The sequence below is a fragment of the Diceros bicornis genome, chromosome 2, assembly GCF_020826845.1.
Source record: "Diceros bicornis minor isolate mBicDic1 chromosome 2, mDicBic1.mat.cur, whole genome shotgun sequence".
NCBI lineage: Eukaryota > Metazoa > Chordata > Mammalia > Perissodactyla > Rhinocerotidae > Diceros > Diceros bicornis.
The window spans coordinates 13,758,108-13,774,631 of NC_080741.1; the positions used below are offsets into that span (position 1 = coordinate 13,758,108).

Genomic DNA, 16,524 nt, shown 5'->3' on the forward strand with positions numbered 1-16,524 from the left:
ATGGCCATGTGACCTAGTTCTGGCCAATGAGACAGAAGCAAAATCTATAGGAGGAGTTCTGAAAGAGCTTTTGTGTTCTTGAGTAAGAAGGACGCCAGTCTAGTATAGCTGCTTGCTCCTTCTTGGCCTAATTGTAGTCATGATGGCTGTAGCTACAGCAGCAATCTTGTGACCATGAGGGAAAAGCTGAGAGAATTGTAGGTCGTTGTTGAGCCAGTGATCCAACACCAGCAGCTGCCTACTGCTAGACTTTTTGTCATGTGAGAAACAAATAACCTCCATTTGTTTAACCCACTGAGGTTAGGCTTCTGGGACTTGCAGTCAAATGCATCCCTAACTGATACAGGCACCTAGCAGGCAGTCAAGAAATAGTGATTGATGTCATAAATAATGTGATCACCTGAGATGAGTCGTAACAGATTGGGGTGTGCTGGGGCTATTCCAGTTAGAGGAAACCAAAATAGCGTGTCGAGAAGCTTGAAGCAGGAAACCATGAGGAGCTCACAAAGAAACCACTGACAAGTAGTTCGTTGTTGCTACAGTATCGAGTATGAGGGAGGCAGTGGTTGGATATAAGTCTGGAGGAGCAGACAACAGGGGCCAGATTAAAATAGTTTCCTTAGATACAAAGAGGGTCCCGGGCTCCAGTGACTGACAACTCTCCATGTCACCCCTGGAACTGCAGAATTACAGTCAAGGCCACCATAACAAGAGGAGTAAGAAAGGAAGAGAATGCATTCCTCCTGTTGGTCAGTGTATAAGTTATCTGCTGCTGCATTACAAATTACCCCAAAACCTAGCAGCTTAAAGAAACCCACATTTATTATCTCACAGTTTCTGTGGGTCAGAATCTAGATGTGGCTAGATTCTGCTCAGAGTTGCTTATAAGGCTGCAATCAAGGTGTTCACAGGGCTGCAGTCTGACCTGAAGACTCGACTGGGGAAAGATCCACTTCCACATTCACTCAAATGGTTGTTGGTGGGATTCAGTTTCCTCCTGGGCTGTTGGAGGTCTCCTTCAGTTCCTTGCCCCGTGGGTCTCTCCATGAGTCAGCTCACAACAGGGCAGCTGACTTTATCAGAGTGAGCAAGTGAGAAAGCAAAAGAGTGAGCAAGAGACTTTTCATAACCTTCTCTCAGAAGTGAATCCTGTTCCTTTGCCGTATTCTGTTCGTTAGAAGGAAGTTACTAGGTCCAGCCCACGCTCAAGGGCAGACGTCTACAGGTGAATATTAGGAGGTGAGGATCCTGGGGAGTCACTTTAGCAGCTGCCAGCCACAAGCACACTGCCACCTCCTTTCTCCTTCTCCTTCTCCCTTGTCATGGTCAGCAGTAGCAGCACCTTTTTCATCATTGTCATCATCATCACCACAGCCACAGTGATTATTTATTAAATGCTTCTTATGCACCAGAAACTTTCCATTCATAGCTCATTTATCCTTACGACAACCTTATAAGAGTAATATCATCCCCATCTTGCATATGAGGAGACAGGCTCAGAGAGGAACTATGATCTGCCCAGGTCACACAGCCAGTCAGCGGTAGAACTAGGAGTCCCGCCAAGGCCTACTCCAGGGGAGCTCTTCACCTCCCCTCCAGGGGGCAGCGTCGCAGAGGCAGGAGAGCCATGTCTGCCAGCCTGCCTGGAGCCCAGGCTGTTTTCTGCTTTTCTTTAACCTCACTCTGGTGCTGAAAGCTAGGGAGTGGGGCAACAGGTGGTGGGCTGGGCCCCCTCAAAATGCTTGGGCTTTGATAAAGGACGATGGGTGAAATCAGGAAAGATCTGTAGATTAGATAATAGTCCTGTAACAGTGTTAATTTCCTGATTTTAATCATTGCTCTGCAATTATATGAGAAAATGTCTTTGTTTTAGAAAACACATACTGAATTATTTAGAGGTAAAGAGGTAGTATGTCTACAGCTTATTCTCAAATGTTTCAGAAAAAAATATTTATAGGTGTATACAGATAGGTGTGTGTATGGAGAGAGAGAATGAAGATAAAGTAAGTGTGGTAAAATGTTAACATTTGGGGAATCTGGGTAAAGGGTATATAGGAATTCTTTGTACAAATTTTGCAACTTTTTTTGTAAGTCTTAAATTACTTTTAAATAAGTTTTTAAAGAGTACAAGTCTACTCTGGGACCTCTTGAGTTCTATTTGGACTATCAGAGATGACACTATGGGGGTCTTACATACCTCCTTTTGACCCCCAGGTGACCCATGGAACACAGGGAGGGTATAGAGGCTATGAGCAGGACATGGTCTCTGGGGTCAGGCCGCCTGGGTTCCAATCCTGGCCCTGCACCTGTGAAGGTCCCTGAGCTGTGTAAGTGACCACTCAGGGTTGAGTGAAAGGATTTGGTGAGACAAGGATATACCTTGGCATCATGCTTGGCACGGTTCCTGGCCTGTGTTGAGCCCTCCGTAGATGTTGTTATTGTTATTATTGCCTCCTCAGTCACCTTCCAAGTGAGAAGTAAGGGCCTGTGTGTGGTTTAGAGACACTGACCTGGGCAGTTGTCTTGGTGCCAGCTCCCTGATGTGAGTTTTTGTTCCCATGAAGGCAGGGTGGCCGCTGCAGCAGGTGTGGATGGGCCTGACAAGATGAAAAGCCGAATCCCTGTGGTGCTCCTGGCCTGTGGCTCCTTCAACCCTATCACCAACATGCACCTGCGCTTGTTTGAGGTGGCCAGAGACCACCTGCACCAGACAGGTCAGTCAGGGGCCCAGGTCCAACAGAAGAACTGGTGGGTTGGGCCTCGTGGGGCTTTGCTGGCTGCTGCCGTCATCACATTATTAAAACTGCTCCATTTATTCATTTACAGCATAACTGGTGGCGTACATTACAGCCATCGTATATTCCGAGGGCTGACACCCCTTAGCCGTGTGACATGTGTGCAAGTCATATGCCCGGTCATACAGTTGAACATTTCTCAGGGTCCACCCCCCACTGCCCACCTCATGTTGCCCATCAATGCTAAAAAGACTCTGGGCACTTTGTAGAACCCCTGTCTCAGTCAGGGCTACCTTCCTGGTGCTGCAGGAAGCATTACCTACACGGCCAGAGGAAGAGGCAGCACGTGCCTCTGAGAACTCCCGCTACTCTTCAGGGGGTAAGCAAACATTCTATAATGGGGACTTGACATTTTCTCCTTTGAGAGAATAGATCTTAGACAATTATAAATTAACAATCTTGTATATAGGACATTTCCGATACAGATGGCATGGCTTTGCCAGAAATATTTAATCAGCTGGAAATATTTAATCTGGGAATGCTTCATCTTCTTGACTTCGCATTTCATTATTAAGAGAGTAAAATGGCATTTGAAATCTGTATGGTTATTTCTAAGGAATATGTTATTTATATGTTGATCTCAGATATATAGGAATGTATTTATTATGTATTTATGTATATGTTGTGTATTCATATGTGTATTTTGTATTTCTATATTGTTTTAAAATGTTTACCTTTAAGGGCATTGTTTTTACACCAGAATCAATTCCCGTTTACTTTTAATATAGGAAAAAGTATTTGAGTAACATGTAAATCATGTTTTCAAAGAAATTATGTGCAAATATCAGTTTATTTTAAAGGAAATGTCTTTGTTTACAGGACATAATCTTTTTTATTATTCAAAAGTGAAAGTGGGTGTTTATCCTAGAAATAAATAGCTCTTACAAAGGCATAAAAAATCCAAACAATGCAGTTAAAACTGATCAGTGAACATTAGTAGGCAATATACCAAAGAAGAAATACAAAAGGCCAATAAACTTTCATTGATTCACCAATAATCAGTGAAAATGCAAATAAAAACATGATAAATACCACAAGGTTGTAAGCACCATGAGAGTGGCTACTGTGGCTGCTTGAATACCACAGAATTGCCACCATCCGTCACTGAGCTTATAGTCAGTGCTCAATAAATATCTCTTGTGGGAGTAAATAGTTTTAACCTATGAGTTTGGCAAAGATTAAAGACTGACAAAATTCAGTGCTGGCATGAGAGGGAGGGAACTGACCCAGATGTTAGAATTAGCAGACAAGGACATTAAAACAGTTACTGTAATTTGGCACCGTATGTTCAAAAATTAAGTAGAGACATGGAAAGTATAAAAAGGACTCAAATCAAACATCTAGAGATGAAAACTACAATATGTGAGATGAAAAATACACTGGATGGGAGGGCCGGCCCGGTGGCATAGTGGTTAAGTTCGCACACTCCACTTCAGTGGCCCGGGGTTTGCAGGTTTGGATCCCGGGTGTGGACTCATCAAGTTGTGCTGTGGCGGTGTCCCATATACAAAGTAGAGGAAGACTGGCGCGGATGTTAGCTCAGGGCCAATCTTCCTCACAAAAACAAGCAAAACCCCTCATAACTTCTGGTTTGTAATTTCTTAGAGATAGTGGATAACTAATATAATAAGCATAAAAAAATTTTAAAAAAAAGAAAAATACACTGGATAGAATTAACAACAGATTAGACATTGCAGAAGAGAAGGTTAGTAAACTTGAAGATATAACAATAGAAACTATCCAAAATGAAACACAGAAAAAAAAGAATTTTAAAAAAGAAAGAGAAGAGTATCAGTGAGATATGGGATAACTTAAAGCATCAAATATACTCATAATTGGAAGCCCAGAAGGAAAAAACAGAGGAAGAACAGGAAAAAATATTTGAAGAAATAATCACTGAAATTTTCCAAATTTGATGAAAGCAGGTTTCATCAGCCAGCGCAACAAACAGATCTAAGTAGCTCAACAAACCCCAAGCATGAGAAACATGAAGAAAACAACACCAAGGTATATGAAATCAAATTACTCAAAACCAATAATAAAGAGATCTTAAAGGCAGCCACAGAAGAACAAAGATAAGGAAGAGAGCAGATTTCTTGTTACTGAATTTAGCAAAAGGGAATCAAAAGTGGAACAAATCTTTAAAGTACTGAAAGAAAAAAACTGTTAACCTAGGATTCTACATCTGGCAAAAATATCTTTCAAAAACAAAGGCAAAATAAAGACATTTTCAGATATGCAAAGGCTAAAAGATTTCACCATCAGCAAACCTGCACTGCAAGAAATGTTAAAATTGTTCATGCAGAAGGAAAATGATACCAAATGGAAATATGGATCTACACAAGAGAATGCAGAGCACTGGTAACCACATGGGCAGTTATATAAGTTCTTTTTGTTATTATTTAAATTTCTTTAAAAGATAATTGACTGTTTAAACAAAAATAATAATATATTGTGGGGTTTATAACATATGTAGAAGTAAAATATATGACAACAGAATCATAAAGACCGGGAGGGGGAAATGGAAGAATACTATTGTAAGGTTCTTATACTATATATGAAGTGGTATAGTATCACGTAAAGGTAGACTGTGATAAGTTAAAGATGTGGATTGTATACCCTAATGCAACCACTAAAATAAAAAAGCAAATAGTTATAGCTAATAAACATACAAAGGAGATAAGATAGAATCAGAATATACTCAGTTAATCCAAAAGAAGAAAGAAAAAGAGGAAATGGGGACCAAAGAATAGATGGGACAAATAGCAAATAATAAAATGATAGACTAAAACCTAACCATATCAATAATCACATTAAATATAAATAGTCTCACAACTCCTACTAAAAGGCAGACATTGTCAGATTGGATAAAATAAACAAAACCCAACTACAACTATATGATGCCTACAAGAAACACACTAAATATAAAGACACAAATAGGTTCAGAGTAAAATAATGGAAAACTATCCCATGCTGACACTAATTAAAAGAAAGCTGAAATGGCTATAGTAATATCAGCAAAAGGATATTTCAGAGGGAAGAATATTACCAGGGATAAAGAAGGTCATTTCATAATTATGAAGAGGTCAATTCTTTAAAAGGAAATAATAATCCTAAACCTTTTTTTCACTTAATAACAGAATTTCAAAATACATAAGAAGCAAAAACTGATAGAACTTCAAGGAGAAATAGACAAATCTACAATTACAGTCAGATATTTCAATTCTCTTTTCACTTATTGATAGAATAAGTACACAGAAAATTATTAAGAATGTAGAAGACTTGAACAACACTACCAACCAATTCGACCTAGGAGACATTTATAGAACACTCGACCGAACATCAGTAGAATACACACATTCCTTTCAAGGGCACAGAGAACATTTATCAAGAGAGACCATATTCTGAGCCATAAAAGAAGTCTCAATAAATATAAAAGGACTGAAATCATTCAAAGCGTATTCTCAGACCACACTGGAATTAAGTGAGAAATCGATAACAGAAAGATCTCTGGGCAATACCCAAATATAGAAATGAAATAACACACTTCTAAAAACTCATGTGTCACAAAATAAATCAAAATGGAAATTAGAAAATATTTTGAACTGAATGAAAATGAAGATAGAATATATCAAAAATTTTGGGCTATCACTAAAGCAGTACTTAGGGGGAATTTTCTATCACTGAACACCATATTAGAAAAAAAAGAAAGGTTTCAAATCAATGACTTCAGCTTCTACCTTATGAAATTACAAATAGAGGAGCAAAGGAAACACAAAGTAGCATCAGAAAGGAAATAGTGAAAGTCCAAGCAAACATAATGAAATAGAAAACAGAAACACATTAGAGAAAACCGATTAAACCAATAACTGTTTATTTGAGAAAATCAGTAATATTGATAAAACTCTAGCCAAACTATCAGCATCAAAAAAAAAACCAAAAACGGAAAGACACAGATTACCATTATCAGGAATGAAAGAGGTGACATAATTACAAATTCTACTGATACTAAAAAGATAAGGGAATATTATAAGTAACTTTATGCCTCTAAATTTGACAACTTAATTGGAATAGACAAATGCCTCAAAAGACACACTACCAAAGCTCATTCAAGAATAAATAGATTTTTTAAAAAGAAGAAGAAGAAATGGGTGACCTGAATAGCTCTATATCAATTTAAAAAATTTAATTTGTGGTTTAAAAACCATTCCACAGAGGATTCTGGGAAGATGTCAGAATAGGAAGCACTGAGAATCTGTTTCCCCACCAGATAGCAATTGCACTGGCAGAATCTGTCTGATGTAACTATTTTGGAACTCTGGAGTCTATTGAAGGCTTGCAACTTCCAGGGGAAGACTTGGGAGGGTAAATCGTGGTTAATTTTGGTCCATTTCAGCTCTTAGCACAGTAGCAGCTACCCACCCCCCCTGACCCCAGCCACTTGGCAGGCAGCTGTGCATGTGTTCCTGGAGCAGCTTGTACATAGCTTATGGGAGGCAGGTTGGGCAAAAAGGACCCTGTCCTCCAAATATAGAGGATCTGTGCTCTGATGTGTGGCTGCTGCCTCTGATCACAGAGGTGCAGCCAAAGAGGCAGGCAGCCGTTATTGTCGCACCTCCCCCCATTGTTGCAAGCCCCACACCCCCTGGCTAAAGTGACTTCCAGGGGATTCAAAGAACTAGTGCCCTTTCCCTCTCCCTCATTTTTCTCCTTTTTCCCTTTTTGGGAACCAGACATTAAAGATTAGGACATTTAAAAACAGCTGTATATATGGGGAAAATTAGAAAGTGACCACACATGTCCAGAGAAAGACTGAGAAAAGACTGAGAAGACCTTAAGTTTATACCTCAGGCTGATCCTTGGCACAGACATAGCCTACAACAACCAGAAAACAGAAACAATAAAAACAATAACCACAAAAAGCAAACCCTGGGGAAGAGAGAGAATTTGACTTTCAGAGTTACCACATCAGTAGATTCAAGTGTCCAGTTTTCAACAAAAAAATCACAAGGCATACAAAGAAATAGGAAAGTATGGCCCATTCACAGGGAAAAAATAAATCAACATAAACTGTCCTTGAAAAAGATGTGATGGTAGATATACTAAGCAGAGACTTTAAAACTGTCTTAAAGATGCTCAAAGAACTAAAAGAAGATGTGGAGAAAGTCGAGAAAATGATATATGAACAAAATGGAAATATCAATAAAGAGATAGAAAACCTTTTTAAAAAGGAAACAAAAAGAAATTCTGGAGATGAAAAGTGCGATAACTGAAATGAAAAATTCACTAGAGGGATTCAAAGACAGATTTGAGGTGGCAGGAAAAACAATCAGTAACTTGAAGACAGGAAAATGGAAATTATTGAGTCTGGGGAACAGAAGGAAAAAAGATTAAAGAACAGTTAAGAGAGCCTAAGGGACATATAGGAGACCATCAGGCAGACCAACATAGGCACTGCGGGAGTCCAAGAAGGAAAGGAGAAAGAAAAGGGCAGAGAGAACATTTGAAGAAATAATGGCTGAAAACTTCCCAAATTTGATGAAAGACATAAATATAAACATCCAAGAAGCTCAAAAAGAACTCCAAGAAAGATGAACTCAAAGAGATCTACACTGAGACACATAATCAAACTTTCAGAAGACGAAGACAGAGAGAATCTTGAAAGCAGCAAGAGCACAGCAAATCGTCACATACAAGGAAGGGATCCTCGATGAGATTTTCAGTAGATTTCTCATCAGAAACTTTGGAGGCCAGAAGACAGTGGGCTGGTATATTCAAAATGCTAACAGAAAAAAACTGTCAGCCAAGAATCCTACGTGCAGCAAAACTGCCCTTCAAAAGTGAGGGAAATATTAAGACATTTCCAGATAAACAAAAGCTGAGAGAGTCTGTGACCACTAGACCTGCCATGTAAGAAATGCTCAAGGGAGTCCTGCAGGGTGAAATGGAAGGACACGAGACAGTAACTCAAACATGTACGAAGATATAAAGATCTCAATAAGGGTAAATACACAGGTGCTTATAAAGCACCATTGTAACAATGGTTTGTAACTTTACTTTTTGTTTTCCACATAATTGAAGAGATTAATACATTTAGAGAAAAAAAACTTTATTAGTCTAAAAGCTAGTATCATTGTAACTTTGGTTTGTAACTTCAAATCTTGTTTTCTACATAATTGCAGAGACTAATGCATTTAAAAGAATTATTAGTTTATGTTTTGGGGCACACAGTGTATGCAAATGTAATTTTGTGACGTCAACAACCAACAGGGGTGGAAATGGGGCTGTAAAGGAGCAGAGTTTTTGTGTGTCATTGAAGTTAAGCTGGTATGAATTCAAATTAGAGTGTTATAACTTTTGTATATTAATGTAATCCCCATGGTAACCACAAATAACACAGCTATAGAATATACACAAAAGGAAGTGAGAAAGGAATTTAAACAGTTCACTGCAAAAAAGTCAACTAAACACAAAAGAAGACAGTAACAGGAAATGAGGGACAAAAAAACTATAGGGCATATAGAAAATGAATAGCACAATGACAGAAGTAAGTCCCACCTTATCAGTAATTACTTTAAATGTAAATGGATTAAAGTCTTCAATCAAAAGACAGAGATTGGCAGAATGGATAAAACACATGATCCAACTATATGCTGTCTACAAGAGACTTACTTTTGATCCAAAGACAAAACAGGTTGAAGGAGAAAGGATGGGAAAAGATGTTCTATGCAAACAGTAACCAAAAGAGAGGAGTGGTGGCTATGCTAATATCAGACAAAATAGACTTTAAATCAAAAAAGTTTACAAGAGACAAAGAAGGACATTATATATTAATAAAAGGTTCAATACAGCAAGAAGATATAACAATTATAAACATTTATGAACTTAATGATAGACCATCAAAATATATATAAGCAAAAACTGACAGAACTGAAGAAATAGACATTTCTGCAATAATAGTGAGAGGTTTCAGTTCCTCCACTCACAATAATGGATAGAACAACTTGATAGAAGATAAATAAGGAAATAGAATGTTTAAACAACACAATAAACCAGCTACATGTAACAGACATACAGAAACACTCTACCAACAGCAGCAGCATACATGTTCTTCTCCAGTGCACATAGGACATTTTCCACGATAGACCATATGTTAGGCCACAAATTAAGTCTCGAGATTTAAAAAGACAAATTTCAAAGAGATTGTTTTTTCCATCCACAGTGGGATGAAGTTAGAAATCAACAACAGAAGGAAAACTGGAAAATTCACAAAATTGTGGAAATTAAACAACATACTTTAAAACAATCATTGGATCAAGGAAGAAATCACAAGGGAGATAAGAAAATACTTAGAGACAAGTGAAAACAAAAACACAACATACCAAAACTTATGGTACACAGCCAAAGCAATGGTACACAGCCCAAAGCAATGCTAAGTGAGAAATTTATAGTTATAAATGCTTACATTAAAAAACAAGAAAGATCTCAAATCAACAACCTAATTTTATAACTTAAAGAACTAGAAAAAGAGCAAATTAAACCCAAAACTAGCAGAAAGAAGGAAATAATAAAGATTAGAGATAAATGAAATAGAGAATAAAAAAAAATGGAGAAAATCAATGAAATCAAAAGTTGGTTCTTCAAAAAGATCAATAAAATTGACAAACTTTTTGCTGGTGAACTTGTTTGCTAGGTGAACAAGAAAAAGAGCGAGTGGACTCAAATTACTAAAATCAGAAATGAAAATGGGAACATTACTACCAATTCTACAGAAATAAAAAGAATTATAAGAGAGTATTATGAATAATTGTATGCCAACAAATTAGATAAACTGGGTGAAATGGACAAATTCCTAGAAACACAAAATCTGCTAACACTAAATCTTGAAGAAAATCTGAATAGACCTGTAAGTAGTAAGGAGATTGAATCAGTAATCAAAAATCTCCCGACAGAGAAAAGCCTTGCACCTGGTGGCTTCACTGGTGAATTCTACCAAACATTTAAAGAATTAGTAACAATCCTCCTCAAACTTTTCCAAAATATTGAAGAGGAGGGAACACTTCCTAACTCATTCTATGAGGCCAACATTACCCTGATACCAAAGCCAGACAAAGACTACAAAAAAAGAAAACTACAGGCCTAAACCTATGAAATTTCCTGGAGAAAATAGGAGAAAATCTTTGTGAACTTAGGTTAGGTGAAGATTTCTAAGATAAGGTACCAAAAGCATGATTTAAAATAGAAAAAAAAATAGATAAATTAGACTTCATCAAAATTAAAAGCTTCTGCTCTTCAAAAGACATTATTAAGAGAATGAAAGGACAAGCTGCAGACTAGGAGAAAAGATTTATAAAGCATATACCTGATAAAGGACTTGTATCCAAAAGATATAAGGACTTCTCAATTCAGTAATAAAAAAAAAACCCAATAAAAATGGGCAAAATATTTGAGCAGACTCTTCACCAAAGAAGATGTACAGATGGCAAATAAGCACATGGAAAGTTCTCGCTCAACTGCATAAGGGAAATACAGGTTAAGACCACAATGAGATACCACCGCATCCCTATTAGAATGGCTGAAATTACAGAGACTGACCGTACCAAGTATGGGAATGTGAACGGTGCAATGGCTGTGGAAAACAGCTTGGGAATTGCCTACAAGTTAAATGTTTATCTGCCTCATGATTCAGCTGTTCCATTCCTAGGTATTTACCAAAGAGAAATGAAAGCGTATGTTCACACAAAAAGTCTTTGCATGAATGTTCAGAGCAGCTTTAATTATGATAACCCCAAACTGGAATCAATCTAAGCATCCATCAACATGTGACTAGATAAACAGATTGTGTTTTATCCATACTCTGCAATAGTACTCAGCAATAAAAAAGAATGAACCGGCAACACAGATGAATCTCAAAATAATTATGCTGCGTGGAAGAAGGTAGACCCAAAAATGCTATATGTATTTCATTTATATAAAATTCTAGAAATTGCAAATGAATCTACAGTGACAGCAAACACATTAGTGGTTGGAGGGTGGGGGAGTGGCATGGGGCAGGAGGGAAAGATTACAAAGGAGCATATAAGGAAACTTGGCAGGATGATGCACATGTTCATTATCTCGACTGTGGTGTTGGTTTCACAGGTGTATACATATGTCAAAACTTCACAAGTTATACTCTTTAAATACGTGCGGTTTACTGTATGTCAGTTACACCTCGATGAAAAATACCAAACTTAACAAAAATTCCACCAAGTTGCTTCAGTTATATATAAAATGTGATAAATTCTGTAGGACACATGACCCAATTTCTTTAACAAATAAATAGCAAGAAGGAAAGAGGAATTGGACAGAGATTCAACAGAGATTTGAGAGACATAAACCAAATACTGTATGTGATCCTTATTTGAATCTGATCCAAACAAATCAACTATAAAATTATATTCACGAGAGAGCTGGAAAAATCTGAAGACCAACTGGATGTTAGATGGTATTAAAGAATTACTGTTTCATTTTTAAGGCCAATAATTGCTATTGCGTTAAAATTAAAAGTGTGCTTATCTCTTAGAAAGAGAAGTATATACCCTTGGTTCACCAATTCCACTTCATGAAATTTATCCGTAGGCAAGTGTGTGGGGGGAAAAAAGAGTATTTCTGTTTGGGGGAAAGAAGAAATGCAGTCCCTATGTCTCTTAAAATAGTGTGTGGAAGAATGTTCTCTTCAGGGTAAATAGCTTCTGCTTGGCTTGATATAAACGTCTGCTTGACTCTTGGCCACTGAGTGGCTTTCTTTGCCAACCTGGACTCATCAGAAATGCCCCGGGCTTCATGGGCATCGTCTTTGCTGTGAGGTGTATCAGGGCAGGGCCTGTACCCTGCTTTGTAGAATGTGCGGCTTCACAGACAGATACATCTCTACAGTGTATTGGAGACTTCAGATACCTGATGTACTTGCAGACTTTCCTTTAGCCACATGCTAAGGCCCTGGTATAGCCCAGCAAGGTGTCAGAGAGTATTCCTGGTCCCCGCAGGTCGTGGTAACCACAGAGTGCATGGATAATGAATCATATGGATACATTATATATTTATATTATATATGATTTCTGTCACTCGGGGTATTAATAGGTACAGGGGCCTTGATCACCAATGACCTCAAGCACACCTTCTTGCCTTTATTCTCAGTCATTCCTCTATGGAAAGTACTTGGTCATTTTGGAACGTCCAGAGTGGATTCTTCTGCCTGTGTCTTTGAATGTTATACGTTGAGTTGACACCTTTCAACATTCCACAGATATTTATTGCCTCTTCTCCACGCCAGGCACTGTTGCTGGAAACAGAGTTGATTGAATTGCATATCCTGCCCAAAAGGAAGGCACACTGGAGGTGGTGAGAGGCACATGGTAGCAGGTGGTGTGGCAGTGGGTGCAAAGGAGGGATGTCTCCCACCTGGCAGTAGGGGGAAACTTCTTAGAGGAGGTGACACCCAAGCCTTGAAGAATGTGAAAGACTTAGCCAGGCGCAGTTTAGGGGGCATTATGGGCAGAGACAGCAGCATGGATAAAACATGGAGGTGAACAAGAATCACATTCCAGCACTTGGGAGAAAGATGAGGCTGTTAAGGTAGGGAGGACCCAGGTCACGGAGAAGGGGACTTTCTTGTCACTGTGAGGGTTGTGTGGTGTGAATTTCCCTTCTCTGTGCAGTTGGGCATCTTCTCCCCCTACCCACAGCCCCAGTCGCTGGCTGCAGCTGCCCACAGCCAGCAGATCCCTGCATTGAGCTGCAACCTGACCCTTCGTCTCTCCAGGGACAAATATTTAAACAGTGCCTTTTCTCTCAATCAGAATCAGCTCACGATTAAGGCTGGATGAAAATCTGGCCCCACAGCTGACATGAAGAAAACTAAATCTCGCTTCTGTTGGTGCATATTTGCTAAAACAACTCACAATTTTAATTCGATATCATATGCATATAAATTGAATTAAACAAGTGGAAGCAATTTGTTTAGCACCTTTAAATAGGAATTAATAGTGTCATCCCGGTTTCTGCAGTAGCTCTGACCCCTTTTTGGTCTTGAACTCTTTGCCCTTTCACAGGCTCCCTTTTTCAGACAGCAATGATCCGTCCTTCCTCTGTTTACTTCTTCCTTTCTCTCCTGAAACAAGAAACCAGCAGAGGCACTATAATATATAAAACTTTTAACTATCTTTAGTCCTGTGACAACACACCCCTTTATAATGAAAATATTATATGTTAGATGAAAACTTAGATCTGTAGATTTTCATTGTTAATACACTAACCAAGTCATACATGCTCAGAGGATAAAATGTTGACCCAGCTATTTTTTTACACTCCTTTACTTGAAAGAATGTTTGGGAATAAGATATGGTCTTCCAGGAATGTGTGGTGTCTGTGGATTCTCTGTATTTAATAGCGTCGTCCTTTAATCATAGGCACTTCTTTGCCTTATACTGTGTGCTGTGGGGGCACTCACAGAGAAGATTCTCAAAGGCTTGATGGATGAATTTGTGCAGTGGGCATGGGTGGTTTGAAAAAGTTCATTTCGGTATTTCTATTCTTGGTTTGCTGATTTTTGACGGAGGTAACTCAGCCCAACATATGACTAGTCGATAGCAGCAGACATGCTTAAAGCATTCATTGAATATATTCAGAATTCGAGCCTGCATTCTCTTAAGATGTTGGATGTATTCCCAATTGTAAGTACTTGTTTTCTCAACATGTAGTCACAAACTTACTGATGGAGATTGAATTAAATTTAAATCCTGTTTTCTGTTACTTAAACGGTTTAATATTTCTAGTCAATATGATTTGGCCTTTGGCCTATATTTCAACAACAGTCCACTTGTATTTCTTTTTTAAAATCAAACTGTCAGTTTAATTAATACTTACTTATTTGACAGCTATTTAGCACTTGTTTGTTTTATGTGTTGAACAAACACATGTCATCCTTACCATTTGCCAGGTCGTGTTCTAAGTGACTTCCATGAACTCATTTAATCTTCATTACAACCCTACGAGGTGGGCACTGTTACTCTCCCTGTTTTACAGATGGGGAAGCTGAGGCCCAGAGAGGTTGAGTAACTTGCCCAAGGTTACACAGCCGGTAAGCAGTAGAGGTAGTCTGCCCCAGAGTCTGCTCATTACCACCGTGCCATGCTGCCTCCATTCATTCAACAGATTCCTTGTTGAGCACCTTTCTATACTGAGAGCTGTGCTAGATGCAGAGACAACATGGGAGCAAAAGTGGTCCCTGTGCTCCTGCGGGAGTGCCTGAGTCAGTTCAGGCTGCTATAAGCAAAAATATCATAGACTGCGTGGTTTGTAAACAAGAGAAGTTTATTTCTGGAAGTCCAAGATGAGGGTGCCAGCATGATGGGCTTCCAGTGAGAGCCCTCTTCCGGGTTGCAGACTGCTGGCTTCTCATCGTGTCCTCACATGTGGATGCGGAGAGAGGAAGCAAGCTCTCTCGTGACTCTTAAAATGGCACTAATCCCATTCATGAGAGCTCCACCCTCAGGACCTCATCTGACCCTAATTACCTCCCAAAGGCCCCACCTCCTAATACCATCACATCAGAGGGTAGGGTCTCAACATGTGAATTTGGGGGGGACACAAACATTCATCCATGATGGGGAGGCAGACATTAATCAAGTCCCACACAGGTAAAATCCCTCAGGTGACATGCACTGAGGGGAAATTCCCAGTGCTCTCAGTGTGAACAGTGGGCAGTTTGACGCAGGCAGAGAGTCCAGGGGAAGTGTTTCTGAAAATGCAAGGACTGAGCTGGAGAAGAATAATGAGGCACTTTTTAGGTTAAAAGTTAGGTTGGCCAGGTCAGGGGATGCAGGGAGGGAGCGTTCCTGGCGTAGGAAAGTGCATGTGCACAGACCCCGTGGTGGAAGAGAACATGGCCACCAGGAGTGAACAGGTTGTGAGGACTGCAAAGCAGGAAGCAAAGGAAAATATTGTTGAAGGTAAGGCAAGAGAGAGAGAGAGAAAAGGGGCAAACCACGAGTGCCTTGTAAGAATTTGGTTTTCATCCTAAAGGCTGTGAGAAGATCTGTTTTCCTCCATCCTTCCCTTTCTCTGCCCCGTCCCCCACACACATACACACTAAAGAGTGGATGGAGGGAAGCCACTTAAAGGAGGCACTTAAAGCAATACTTTTTTTGTGTGTGAGGAAGATTAGCCCTGAGCTAACATCTGTTGCCAATCCTCCTCTTTTTGCTGAGGAAGATTAGTCCTGGGCTAACATCCGTGCCCATCTTCCTCTACTTGATATGTGGGCTGCCTGCCACAGTGTGGCTTGATGAGCGGTGCATATGTCCACGCCCGGGATCCAAACCTGTGAACCGCAGGCTGCCAAAGCAGAGCGTGTGAACTTAACCACTACGCCACCAGGCCGGCCCCGAGCAGTACTTTTGATAAGAGGGTGACATGGCAATGAAAAGCAGTTGACAGATCTGGAAGGTAATGTGAAGGTAAAGTTGACCTAATAATGGATTGGGTCTTAGGGGGAGAGACAGTGCCACCCACTGAGAGAGAGTCCTGGAGGTGGGCCAGACATGGGCAAAGGACAAGTTTAGCTTCAGACATAAGTTTGTGAGACCTGTGCAACGTGTAAGAGAAGGTGAATAGAGCCCAGAGAAGGCAGGCCTGGAGAGGGACACGTGCAAGTCACCTGTAGATAATAAATGAAGGTCCCCACAGG

At 39.5% G+C, this 16,524-nt stretch overlaps 1 protein-coding gene across 2 annotated transcripts in view; it reads left to right on the forward strand.

The window, feature by feature from the left end:
* The window catches only part of NMNAT3 (nicotinamide nucleotide adenylyltransferase 3), a 110,620-nt gene that overhangs the window by 46,719 nt on the left and 47,377 nt on the right, over window positions 1-16,524 (forward strand). For both annotated transcript variants that reach the window (XM_058552029.1, XM_058552037.1), the window contains exon 2: window positions 2,565-2,714. In XM_058552029.1, the coding sequence (XP_058408012.1) occupies window positions 2,606-2,714 (109 nt within the window). In that variant the 5' untranslated portion in view covers window positions 2,565-2,605. The remainder of the gene's footprint in view (window positions 1-2,564; window positions 2,715-16,524) is intronic.